This window comes from Pristis pectinata, chromosome 2 (genome assembly GCF_009764475.1).
Source record: "Pristis pectinata isolate sPriPec2 chromosome 2, sPriPec2.1.pri, whole genome shotgun sequence".
NCBI lineage: Eukaryota > Metazoa > Chordata > Chondrichthyes > Rhinopristiformes > Pristidae > Pristis > Pristis pectinata.
This window is the reverse complement of record NC_067406.1, coordinates 68,962,487-68,976,941: the sequence shown is the minus strand read 5'-3', so window position 1 is coordinate 68,976,941 and position 14,455 is coordinate 68,962,487. Positions and strand designations below refer to the sequence as shown.

Here is a 14,455-nt window from a genome sequence, read left to right as displayed (position 1 = left end):
ACTGAGGGGGTAGGTGTAAAGGAATACTAGGCAGACAGAGGGTGAATTTAAGAGAATAACAGGAAATGTAAAAGGGAAGCAAAAAGCCTTCAACGTACATATAAAATGTAAATGAGCAGTAAGGGGAGGAGTAGGGTCAATTGGGGACCAAGAAGGTGATTCATATATGAAAGCTGCTGGAATGACAGGAATATTTGATGAGTACTTGATGAGTATCAGTCTGTATCAAATAAAAATACAGTGAGATAGTCTATGACCTATGACCTCATGATTTACCTTGTTGTGACCTTGCACCTTATTGCACTGCACTTTCTCTGTAGCTGTGGCACTTTACTCTGTACTGTTATTGTTTTTTTACCTGTAGTACATCAATGCACTCTGTACTAACTTGATGTAACTGCACTGTCTAATGAATTGACCTGTAAGATCAGTTTGTAAGACAAGTTTTTCATTGTACCTCGGTACAAGTGACAATAATAAACCAATACTAAAATGGCACTGCTGAATCATTATCAGAAGGGGAAATAGTGAAGATAATGGATAGGTTGAAAATTGTAAAGGTAGTAGAAAAGCTGGCTTGGCTTAAAGTAAATAAGTCCCATGGTACAGATGGGATGTATCTGAGGTTGCTGACAGAAGTGAGGGTGAAAATTGCGTAAGGCTTGCAATAATCTTCCATTCCTCATTAGATACAGCTGAAGTGCCAGAGAACTGGAAAATAGCAGATATGATACATGTTCAAAAAAGCAAAAGGACATACCCTGCAGAACTCTTAAGTGGTCAGTTTAACATCACTAGTGGGGAAAATTTTGGAGACAATCAGGAAGAAAGATAGATGGATACTTGGAGAAGTTTTAAATTGATAAAGGAGAGCCAACATGCTTAGAGGCAAAAGATGTTTGACCAACCTAATTTATGTTTTTGATCAGTTAACACAAAAGACTGATGAAGCAAATGCAGTTGATTTCATCCCTATAAATTTTCAGAAAGTCATACATTTAAAGAACTGTTTAACAATGTGAGGTCCATGAAATATAAAGGGGCAAATAAAAGCAGAAAATGTTGGAAATACTCAGCATGACAGGCAGCATCTGTGGAAAGAGAATCTGTGGTAGTTCACTTTTTGTCAGGACTGGAAAATTTTAAAAACCAAGTATATTCTAAGTTACAGAAAAAGGGGGTGGCTGGGGAGAAGTTGTTCTCTACAGATGGTGCTCCTCTAGATATTGTCCTCTTCTGCTCCAAGGCTTCTCTCTCCATTGATGCTGCCTGACCAGCAGAGTGCTTCCAGAATTTTCATTATTGTTTCTGAAGTTTTTGCTTTTGAACTAAAAGGGGAAGACTAGATAAGAAATTCACTTAGGAACAGAAAGCAGAGAGTTGTAATAAACAAAAGTAGAATGCTGGAAATATTTGACAGGTCAGGCAGTTTCTGTGGGGAGTGACAGAGTTAAATGTTTCAGGTTAATGACCTTTCATCAGAACCGATGAAAGTTGTGGTAAGCAGTTGATCTTTTAGATCAATGTAGGGTTGAAGTGTTGTGTCTCCATTTCATTACCTCCAGAGCATGTCATTAGAAGGAACACTTGCTACTTTTCTCTTAAGTCTGCCACACCCATCCCACCCTCTATGGCCATTGCTGTGAGCAATCAGTTTGTTGATGGTGAGAAAAAGCTTGAGAGATATGGCAGGAGCAGATAGGTAGTCAAATCTAATGGTGAAAGGAAGGGATATGACAGCCAGAGTGAGCATTTGTGATCAGGTCACAGTAGAATTCCAAAGGAGTAAGGCACAGCAGGGAGCCAGAGGAATGAGTTGACCATAGAGGGGTTGACTGAAGGAGAAAGTCAAACGAGAGTGACAAAAAGCAAGGTCCAATTGTTTCAGTAGCAGAATACAGGAGATTAATTGGAGGAGCAAGGTGACCCAGGCATCTCGTCTTCATTCAAATAGGTAGTATAGGGGGCAGGCATTGTAGTGTAGCGGTTAGTGTAACGCTGTTTCAGCGCCAGCAACCTGGGTTCAATTCTGGCAGCTGTCTGTAAGGAGTTTGTATGTTCTCCCCGTGTCTGTGTGGGTTTCCTCCGGGTGCTCCGGTTTCCTCCCACATTCCAAAAAGACGTACAGGTTAGGAAGCTGTGGGCATGCTGTGTTAGCACCAGAAGAGTGGCAACACTTGCGGACTGCCCCTAGAACACTCTATACAAGAGTTTCATTTCACTGTGTGTTTCGATGTACATGTGACTAATAAAGATATCTTATCTTATAATGTGTATAAAAACTTTATCAACATGTTAAAGTTATGTAAAGAGCTAACATTAACAATTGTTAACTAAATTACATTAAGATTTAAAATAGCAGCATGTGCCTTCATTCTTTTTTAAAAAGTTATTTCCTCACCTGCAATTTTTTTTATTAGTAAACATTTTCAGACTCATGCTATCTACCATCTGTGGTCGAGGTCTTCAAAACTAGAAAGATTTATCCTGCATGCTGCTTCCATTTAATCGGTTGTTAACGGGAAAAACTCAGTTTTCTTTTAGTATCTATATTTGATGGAAGAAATCAAACTAAAGAGCCTACCATTAAGAACATACTGTAAATTATGCATCATGTGAGCAAAAACAATTTTAATGCAGAGGCACCATTTGGAGGCTTATTATTTTTGAATTAAAATTATTCAAAATATCCAAGACACTTTTTTTAACAAAGTAAGAAAGCTGCATAATTTGTTTTATCTTTAGGGCGGTTGGAATTAAAAGAAGATAATATCGAGTGCCTGTTGTCTACAGCCTGCCTGTTACAATTGTCTCAGGTTGTTGAGGCATGCTGTGGATTCCTGATGAAGCAGCTTCACCCTTCCAACTGCCTTGGAATTCGTTCATTTGCAGATGCACAGGGCTGTACTGACCTGCATAAAGTGGCTCACAATTACACCATGGTATGTATCTGGAAGGATGGCTCTTTCACAGTTTATAAGTATGGGTTAGGTGACACCATGGTATGTTTCTGGAGGGATGTCTCCTTCACAGTTCATTAGTATGGGTCAGGTGAATGATGGTTTAATAGTGGAGCCATCCATAAAATGCTGAAATCTGTCAATACTCAATGAGATAGCATAGATAAATAGACACCAGTGCTCTAAATGCAGTCAAGGTTTGATAATATAATTAGATATATCTTAATCAATTAACTACAAGTACACTCCCAGCCATGCGCCATCCATGGGAAATGTGAGGTGCCGATTGCATGAATATACTGATTGTATGAGAATTGCTCTATAAAACATTGCCATGCATCACACACTAGCATTCTATGCATAAACCTTTACATAATTTGCCAAATGATATGTCATCTCCTTACCTTTTAACTAAGAATGCTTTCACTACAATTCTACATTTTAAGGCCAAACAGTATTCGGGTAAAATAAAGCAAAAATAAATCAAATGAATGAATGTACTCACCATCACATGAAGTGCTAAATCTTCAAAGAGGATATCATTGTCAATTGGCCTACAACCATACTGAGCTTATGTATAAATGTAAATAAACTAAAAATATCTTTTCACATTTATTTTACAAAACACTTGAAATAAAATGCACTGTTTGATATTATTTTCATAAAGAATGAAACAATCTTATGTAGGCCATGCATAGACTTTTACTCATAGCCTAGCCTACCACTTAAACTAAAATCACTTAAATTACACTGATCATTTGACATTTAGAATTATTTGCTATATTCTGGATACCCCAATAGCATTTCATCAGGTTCAACAGAATATTACCATCCTTAGAATTTTTCGCCAGTTGCATAAGAATTCCATGTGCATAAATACTGGATAAATGAGAGTTTACTGTGTCACGAAAGCTGTTTGTAAAATTGTACCAAAAAGCAATATTTTTATTTCTTATTATTCCGGTCTTTGGCCAAATGGTTTGTTAAGAGGTATTTGACCTTTAAGTGCTTTTTGATGTGAATATTAATGTTAATTGAATACACTAGATAATTAACGCATTAGAAAGCTTCAAGTCTAAAGCGCAGATATAAATGGACGAGGAGGTAAGGCACTGAAAAGTAATATGTCAGCAAGGCTTTCATCAACCTATATTTAATGCTTGTGAAGAGGGCATTGAACAAATTAACTTTTAATTTTTATTTGTGGTATAGAACCTATACATTGGTCATTAACTGGGTTCTCCCTTCAAGGATTAGTCTATGTCCTACATCACTTGCGTAAAATTGTCACCACTCAATTAGCTGCAATTAAATCCATGTTAAATTGTATGATGCCACATAATTTGTCCAGAATTCAGAAAAATTAGTGTAATGTTACTAGTGTAAGCAAACAAAGTCTTCAGCAAAGTTTATGCAATGAATAGATCCATGAAAAAAACCTGAAGTAGCAATATATTTTTAGAAAACCATTTCCACAACTAATTACTCTTGTTGGGTGGGCATCTCCTGAAGCCTTTTTACATTATAATGTTATTTAGTTCCCAATGGTGATCTGAAATTACGATCTCTAGTAATCCTTAATATGTAGTCAGAACTATTCCTTTGAGGACCAGTTGCTATGGGAACAGCTTGGATTTAGCTATTCAGGTGCGTATAAATTGAATTAATCTCTCAGTAATTAAATTGATATTACTATTTTTTAAATAGAATGTAGTGTTTCTTTAAATGAAAGGGAAAATACAATGTTGTCAATGTTTCACCCCACATAACGAAATATGTATTCTTAATTATGATTTTCTGGAATATTTCCTCTTTACAAAATTTGGTAATAAGGACATCTTCAATTCAAAGCTATTATAAAATCTCACAACTGGAGAGAGTGTCTTAAATTTTGGGATAAGGCCAAAATTGCTGGAAACACTCAGCATGTCAGTACAAAGAGTGACACACTTAACATTTTGGGTCAATGATCTTTCACCAGAGTTGGGATTTTGGTTTCTCAATTGTGGAATGGCTCCATTCATTGTACAGGAGGAAGAACACCAGATTGGTTAAGGGAAAAAAATGAAATAGTTGAGGAATAAAACAAGGTTTTAGCAGCTTGTAATATTCATATCAGCTTATATTATTTTAATTACAAAACTATAAGTGTAATGATTTTATTGGAAGACTCGTCGTCACTTATTTAAGCTGCAAATTTTCCATATGTCAAAGTGACAGATATGATTGCTGAGGAAATATTTCCACATATTCTCAGCATACGGCATTAGTTGGTGAAGAACAGAGAATGCTAAAGCTGAGGTAACATTAAAGACAATGCAATTTAATCTCCGATGCAGAGTACAATGCACTTTTTTTATTTTAGATTTCCAACATCTGCAGTTTTTTGATTTTCATATTGCACATGGAGTTTATAATAACTAAACTATTTCATAAACTCCAAGTCAGCTAATGGTGTGTTCCTGTGATAAATAAACCATGAATGCGTTTGGTCATTTTTGTGATTTCACCATGTTATTAGTAGTGCATGTACGTCAATTACTCACTTTATTTTCAAGTAGTAAAACAAGGCAGAAGGCATGATCCGTTTACATTTTGTTACTTATGTGCAGTAACTTCAGGCAATGATTTGTGTTTTACATTTTTTGTGAGAAGAACTGTACATTATGTGTGTTTTCAATCCCGTTGTCATTTACATTTAACCTGCTGGGAAATAATATGGGTTAATGTTTTCTTCTTTTGTTTTAGGAGCACTTCATGGATGTGATAAGGAATCAGGAGTTTCTACTGTTGCCAGCAAATGAGATAGTTAAACTGTTGGCTAGTGATGATATGAATATACCAAATGAAGAAACTATATTGAATGCATTGCTTAGCTGGGTGCGGCATGATACAAACAGCAGACAAAAGGAACTTAGCAAACTACTGGCATACATCAGGCTCCCTCTCCTCTGTCCTCAGGTACATTAAATACTTGAATCGTTGTTTTGTTGATTCTATTGAATCATTAAATGAGCATGATCTTCATCAATAGTATTTGACAGACCTTTCATTTCGGAAAGGATAAAAGTCATCAGCATGTTTATCAGGACAAAACCAGCAAGTGACCTGGTGCTGCATTTTAAATTGCCTTGTGTAATTAAGTCTGAAGGGTGAGGTTTTATTATAATATTCAGGAGAAGTAAGAATGAAATGTCTCATTTTTGTTCCATATCTTATGGAGGGCCCATATCACTTCCAAATGGTGCCCACTTAAATGGGCATTCATGATTGCTGAACATGAAGATGCAAGTAAATTTAAAGAGATAATGCAAAGATACGTGAGTCCAGTAGATTGATTCATTAAATTTGAGTGCTATTCAAAGAAACAATAGTTTTTTTTACTTGCATACTCTTTAATTTGGTAGCCATCAGTTTAGAAATACCCTTCTTCAGCTCCAACAAAAACAGTGATGTGTAATTGAAAATTGACTTAAGATGGAATTGACAATTTTCCACATATTTCTTTATGTCTTGGCACCCATTTGGAAGTTCAAATTTGACTTTTTGTCATGATTTTCATTTCCCCTAACATTTTATTCTGGCATAAAACTCTCCCAAATAATGTCAACAGTAATCCAACCTGCAGAATTCATCTTCAGTCTTTGCTGAGATTTTCAACCTCACTGGTCTGGAAAGCAACAGTTCTTATTCACTTGCAAAGCAACTAAGTTTCATTAACATCCACCCCCTCCATCACCTCTACACCGATTCCTCAAAACCATGCCTATTTAAGCCACCAGCATTAAAGCTGTATACTTTGTACCTGAATTGGCAGTGAAGACAAAATAGTAAAGCAAATTCTAGTCTATGGTGTGTGATACAATGGTTTAGTCATGTAACAATTAAACTTCTTCCTTGTCTCATAAAATTTCTGACATCCTCCTTTTACCTTGACCCAAAGAACCTTGGTATTGCAGTAGCTTGCTATATTAACTGATTTGAGTGTATTTGATGCAGACACTTGTGCATGAAACAGAGAGCATTCCAGTCGCAGATGTACTATATTGTTGATCTTTTTGACAAAAGCCATCTAGCCTCATTTTAAGGCATTGATGGAGTATTCAATACTTGAAGTGCTGAACAATAGAAGTACAACAAATCAAGATGTTAGGATACAGGATGTTAGGATGGAAGATGAGGTATATAGAAACATGTCTAAGATAGTGTGTAGTGAGGATGGTAAGAAGGATAGGCAGGTGAAAAGTCAGGATAATTTGCTGAACAATAGAAGTACAACAAAATCAATAGCAGATACTGGACTAAATGTACTATATTTAAATGCACGTAGCATTAGGAATAAAGTAGATGACCTAGTGGCACAACTACAGGTTAATAAATACGACATTGTGGCAATCACCGAGTCATGGCTTTATGATGGATGTGATTGGGAACTGAATGTCCAGGGGTACACAGTTTATAGGAAGGATAGGCGGGTAGGCAGAGGGGGAGGTGTGGCCATGATGGTTAGTAGTGATATAAAATCAATAGAAAGGAAGGACATTGGGTCAAAAGAGGTGGAATCCTTATGGGTGGAGCTAAGAAATAGCAAGGGTAAAAGGACAATAGTAGCAGTTATATATAGGCCCCCAAATAGCAGTCAGGAAGTGGACGATTAGTTGCAGTTTGAGATAGAAAAAGCGTGCCAGAGTGACAATGTGAAGATAATTATGGGGGATTTTAACATGAAGGTGGACTGGGAAATCCAGCAAGGCAGTAGAACTCAGGAGAGTGAGTTTGTGGAATGTCTACGGGACGGTTTTTTGGAGCAACTTGTTGATGAGCCCACCAAGGGATCGGCTGTTTTGGATTGGGTGCTGTGTAATGAACCGGAGGTGATTAGGGAACTAAAGGTAAAGGAACCACTGGGAACCAGTGATCACAATATGATTGAGTTCAGTTTCAAATTTGAGAAGGAGAAGCTGATAACTGGTGTATCGATATTTCAGTGGAACAAAGGAAATTACAATGGTATGAGAGAGGAGTTGGCCCAAATTGATTGGAAGAGTAAGCTAGCTGGAGGGACGGCAGAGGAGAAATGGAAGGAATTTCTACAAGAAATAAGGAAAATGCAGGATAGATATATTCCAAGAAAAAAGGTTATGAATGGAAAAAAGGCACAAATGTGGATAACGAGAGAGGTGAAGGCTAAAATAAAAGCAAAAGGGAGAGTGTACAAGGAAACAAAAATTAGTGGGAAAACAGAAGACTGGAAAACTTTTAAAAACCTGCAGAAAGAAACTAAGAAGGTCGTTAGGAAGGAAAAGATGAATTATGAAAGGAAGTTGGCAGATAACATTCGTAAGGACACTAGGAGCTTTAAATATATAAGGAGTAAAAGACAGACACAGGTTGATATAGGACAAATTGATAACGGTGCAGGAGAGATTATAATGGATGATAAAGAGATGGCAGAAGAACTGAATGAGTATTTTGCATCAGTCTTCAATGTGGAGGACATCAGCAATGTGCCGGTTAGTCAGGAGTCTCACGGAATGGAACTGAGTTCAGTTAAGATTACTAGAGAGAAGATGCTAGGAAAACTAAATGGGCTAAAGATTGATAAGTCTCCCGGACCAGATGAGGTGCATCCCCAGGTTCTGAAGGAGGTGGCTTTAGAGATAGCGGAGGCATTGGTGATAATTTTCCAGGAATCGATAGACTCCGGCACGGTTCCGGACGACTGGAAGGTCACAAATGTAGTTCAGCTGTATAAGAAAGGTGGGAGGCAGCATAAAGGAAATTACAGACCTATTAGTCTGACATCAGTGGTGGGAAAGTTATTGGAATCTATCCTCAAGGATGGGGTTATGGAATACCTAGAGGTGCAAGGCCAGATAGGTCCTAGCCAACATGGTTTTGTGAAGGGAAGATCCTGCCTGACCAACCTACTGGAGTTTTTTGAAGAAATGACAGGTAGGGTGGATAAGGGAGAGGCGGTAGATGTTGTGTATTTAGACCTTCAAAAGGCCTTCGACAAGGTGCCGCATAAGAGACTGATTAATAAGATGAGAGGTCATGGAGTTACAGGTAGGATAACATAATGGGTGGAGCATTTGCTGGTTGGCAGGAAGCAAAAGGTGGAAATAAAAGGATCTTGTTCTGGTTGGCTACCGGTTACTAGTGGTGTTCCGCAGGGGTCGGTGTTGGGGCCGCTTCTTTTTACCTTGTACATTAACGATTTGGATGATGGAGTAAATGGTTTTGTGGCTAAGTTTGCAGATGACACCAAGATAGGTGGAGGAGTAGGGAGTATTGAGGAGACAGGAAGGTTGCAGAGAGACCTAGATAGTTTAGGAGAATGGGCAAGGAAATGGCAGATGAGATTCAATGTTGAGAAATGTGCAGTTACTTTGGAAACAGAAATAAATGGGCAGATTATTATCTAGAAGGAGAGAAAATACAAAGTACAGAAGTACAAAGGGACTTGGGGGTACTCGTGCAGGATACCTTAAAGGTTAACCACCAGGTCGGATCAGTGGTAAAGAAAGCGAATGCTATGTTGGCATTCATTTCAAGAGGTATAGTGTATAAAAGTAAGGAAGTGTTGATGAGGCTCTACGGGGCACTAGTGAGGCCTCATTTGGAATACTGTGCACAGTTTTGGGCCCCATATCTTAGGAAGGATGTGCTGATGTTGGAGGGTTCAGAGGAGATTTACGAGGATGATTCCCGGAATGAAAGGGCTTACGTATGATGAGCGTTTGTCGGCTCTTGGACTGTACTCACTGAAGTACAGAAGAATGAGGGGGGACCTCATAGAGAAATTTAAAATGTTGAAAGGACTGGACAGAGTAGATGTGGCTAGGCTGTTTCCCTTGGTGGGTGAGTCCAGGACCAGAGGGCACAATCTTAGAATTAGAGGGTACAGTTTCAAAACAGAGATGAGGAGAAATTTCTTTAGCCAGAGGATGGTTAATTTGTGGAATTCCTTGCCAGGTACAGCAGTGGAGGCCAGATCATTGGAGGCGTTTAAGGAAGAGATAGGTAGATATCTAAATAGACAGGGTATCAAGGGATATGGGGATAAGGCCGGAAATTGGGATTAGAATAGGTTCTTTTTTCCTTCTCTCCCCCCCCCCCCCCCCCCCCCATTTCTCATTTCTTTTTCTTTTTTCCCTTTTCCTTGGAGCAGACTCGATGGGCCGAATGGCCTACTTCTGCTCCCTTGTCTTATGATCTTGTGAAGTGTTAAAATAACCTTGCGTAAATAGGGTGACAAACTGATGGTTATTTGTTGCTAAACTCCAGATTGACAGCTTGGCAGGTAATTAAAGCTTTTAATGCAACCCTTATGTCAACTAGTTACATTTATTTCAAAATTAATCCCTGAGGTTTTCCTAAATGTGACAGTAATCAACAGCATAACAAGCAGAAGTAGCAGCTTTTAGTTTAGTGTACTGCATATTTCAGCAGGTTGATGATTAAATAATTTTGAACATACATGTGAAATAGCACATCCACTGATACATCTAAGAATTAGTTACAATCACAACATAAAATCTATAGTGCAGAAACTTGTCATATGGCCTGAGTGGTCTAGGCTGATGTCAACTAATTACCTCTCCAGCCCTGTCTAGTGCTCCTTTATTCCCTTCTCCTTCATGCACAATATATTGTGAAATGATTTGCATCACATTTAAAAAATTGAAAGAGTGGGTAAATTCTACCTTAATAAAAACAGAAGTTTTCCTCTAAATAACAAAATTCCTTTATTGAAAAAATGTACATTTCAAGGCTACATGTTCCTGTGGTTTTGTAATTGGGCAATTTTTCAGTTTATTATTAATGTTTTTAATTGAAAAATGAATCTTGTATTGTCATCACGTAGTATCCCAAACGGCACATTCAAGGTTGTGGTCTTCATTTTCATGAAACTTTTTATTACTGTTGCAGTAGGATGTTCAGTAAACATGATTCATACTGCTGCCCCTTAATACTGCTATTCCCCAACTATTATTTACTTTATTCTAGAAAACTGGGATTAAATCATGTAACTAATAAATGACACAGCAAATATCTGCTAACAGAAAATTCCTTTTGCTGTGCATAGAAATTTCAAAATGCGCTTTATTAATAGTCTTGGATTTCCTTCCCTGAAATTGAAAATCCTACTTTCTAGCATTACTAGCTTCTTTATTTTTTTCATATAATCCATTGGTGTAAGAGTTCCTGGTCCATTGGTATACATTCTCCTTTTGTGGTCTTCCATCTTCTGGTTACTTGTTACCTTTCTTAACATCTGTCAGCCTTTTTAGCATAGTGCTCCTTTTTCATTTCCCTTTTCCTTTCGTCCTGTCTGATTTAAATTCCAGCTCAGACAAGTGTCTTTGCATTCCCTGTGTTATGCTTCAAGTGAAGATCTGGAAAGTATTCCAAACCTGTGTCCATCATTATTTTACACAGCGGGGGAAAAAAATCACATTGTTTCAGCATGATGTCAGAGGGCTTTTTTGATCTTTGCATAAGCAGTTTTTGATGTACACAGCAGTGTGCTTTTTGGAATGGAAAAGCCAAAACTGAACATATCTTAATCGCAGATGTGTTCAATCTATCTAGATTTTGTCAAGGCACTGTTCTCATTGTATCCTGAGATCCATGCTTAATGCCATGCGTCAGGACATGTATGCTCTTGACTACACTCTCCAATGACATTGCCTCACTCAATCTCAGCTGTCTTGGTCAGCTGTTCCACTTTATTCTTTGTTATATTCAGTGCTGCAGTAGACAACTTTTTTCCTTCCTTTCACTTGTCAAAGATTGCAAACTCTAATAGCCCTTGAATTCCAATACCCCTCCGAATTTTTCTCCTCCTTCACTCTTCCCTGATCCCATCTCTCTGGCCAATTCCACCACTGCTGTATTTCCCTTCTGACCTTCTCACTTACTGGATCCCAAATGATCAGTCCTCAGCAGAGACCTCAGTTTCAACCCCCCCCCTCCCCATTTTCATGAATTGACATAATATTGCCTTCATCCACCTCCACCTCTGTGCTCATTTCTTAGGCCACGAATCTTCACCCCAGACTGTGGTAAAGACCATTTCTCCAAGTCTCAGAATTTGTGATCTACCTTGAGCCCCTCCCTTTGGGCAGGCACAGTAGTGTAGTGCTTAGCGTAACACTACTGCAGCAGCAGCGACCTGGGTTCAATTCCGGCCACTGTCTTTAAGGATTTTGTACGTTCTCCCCGTCTCTGTGTGGGTTTCCTCCTGGTGCTCCGGTTTCCTCCCACACTCCAAAGATGTACGGGTTAGGAAGTTATTGGCATGCTATGTTGGCGCCGGAAGCGTGGCAACACTTGCGGGCTGTCCCCAGAACATTCTACACAAAAGATGAATTTCACTGTGTGTTTCGATGTACATGTGACTTAGAAAGATATCTTATCTTCCCCCTCTCAATATACTCACTGATTTTTTTTTTCACGCCTCTCATTCAAACTTACCCCCTTCAAACTTGCAATGTTCCACTCACTTGGAACCAATCCTGATATTGTCATCAGATCAGCTGACAAGGGTGGTGCTGTTGTGGTCTGACAAATTGACCTCTATCTCATAGAGGCCAAATGTCAGCTGTCAGACATCTCCTCGCATCTCCCACTGAACCATGATCTCACCACCAAACATGAAGCTGTTGTCTCCCAACAGCAACAAACCTCGTTCCGTTGGGAGAGCTTCCCTCCACGTCTAACATTGTGGTTCCCAGGCCCATTGAGTTCGCTTCTACTTCCTGCTGAGATCCACATGCAGGACTGTTCCAGCAGACATGTTGTTTAAGCCGCTGTTGTCCCACCAAACCTTCGTTTTAATTTTATTTACAGCGTGGTAACAGGCCCTTCCGGCCCAACGAGTCCACGCCGCCCATTTTAAACCCAAGTTAACCTACCCGTACGTCTTTGGGATGTGGGAGGAAACCCACGCAGACACGGGAGAACGTACGAGCTCCTTACGGTCAGCGACGATCGCTGGCACTGTAATAGCGTCGCGCTAACCGCTGCGCTACCATAAATCCATCCTTTCTCCCTTGGTGCAGTCCTCTCCCCACGTGCATCCATGACACCTCTGGTGTCCTCCTTCAGCTTATCTCCATGTCAATCCTCACCCTATCAGAGATATTCCCTTCATCTTATCCGTCCCTCCTCCACTCTCCCTGCAACCTAATACTAATTTATGTTCTCTCCTTCCCGGCTGTGACAGGATCTGCATCCTGAAACATTCATTTCTCTTTCCACAGATGCTGTCTGATATGTTGAAAGTTTCCAGCATTTTCCGTGGCTGTAATTTTTTTGATTTCCAAATCTGGTCGTTTTAATCATTTAACTAGAAGAATAATTGAGAGAGTAAGTTGATTTATCCATGTCCTTCAGACCTCGCGTTTGATCTGAAGTGAGGATCTTCTTCCTAATGGCCTTGGGTAATAATTCTTTCCCTCAGGCAGGAAGCACGTACTCGTGATTGCTGTATTTGCTTGATTTATTACACTGTGACGAGAAGTGACAAAAGTCATCCATCAAACTTCACACCCTTCTTTGGTTCCACAAAAGCAGATTTAAAATTCTGCTTGAAGATTCCCTTCATTTTCACTTATTTTTAGGAATCCATCACTTAGACAACCCCCCATGCTGCTTTCTCTGCCAGCAGACACAGTGAATCAAATAACCTCCTCCTGTGCCATAAAAGTCTGATTACATTGATCATGTATTTATACTACATGTCAGTGCTCAGGTTCATTAAATGTTGGAAACTCTAGAAAGGATACACTGGCCAGTGTCTCTTTCAGCCATCCACAAAAGATAACTCTGCCACTAACTTCAAATCTTTCACTACTTTAAAATAAAAATTTAAAGAATAAAAAAGGGAGTAAGCCGTAGAAGTATATAAAATTATGAGAGGAATAGATAGGGTAGAAAGTCAGAATCTTTTTCCCCAAGGTGGGAATGTCAAATACTAGATGACATAGTTTTAAGGTGAGAGGAGGAAAGTTTAAAGGAGATTTGCAGGGCAATTGCTTTTAACCCAGAGAGTGGTAGGTACCTGGAATGTGCTGCCAGAAGAGTTAGTGGTAGCAGATATGATAGCAACGTTTAAAAGACATTTAAACAGGCACACGAACAGGCAGGGGATGCCAGGATATAGGCCATGTGCAGGCAGATGTGCATCATGGTCAGCACAGAGATCGTGAGCTATAGGGCCTGTTCCTATGCTGTATTGTTCTATGTTCTACTTATGGCGCCCAAGCCTTTTTCTTCATTCTCGAGGTCATATTTAATGCTCTATTTCAAGTCCCCTTTTCCATCCAATTCCCACTTTCCTTGATTACTTAATGCCCAAATATCTTTTGATTTCCATCTTGAATATACTCAAAGATTGACCATACACTGCCCTCTGAGGTGAATAATTCCAAAGGTTCACAGTCACCTTGGCCAATAAATCTCTCCTTATCTCAGTGCTAAATGGT

General features: G+C 39.0%; 1 protein-coding gene across 3 annotated transcripts in view; it reads left to right on the top strand.

Annotated features, from left to right (window-relative positions):
* LOC127584496 (kelch-like protein 5) overlaps nt 1–14,455 on the top strand; it is a 92,959-nt gene that overhangs the window by 47,738 nt on the left and 30,766 nt on the right. For all 3 annotated transcript variants that reach the window (XM_052041284.1, XM_052041283.1, XM_052041285.1), the window contains 2 exons: nt 2,746–2,942; nt 5,709–5,921. In XM_052041284.1, coding sequence (XP_051897244.1) covers nt 2,746–2,942; nt 5,709–5,921 — 410 coding nt within the window. The remainder of the gene's footprint in view (nt 1–2,745; nt 2,943–5,708; nt 5,922–14,455) is intronic.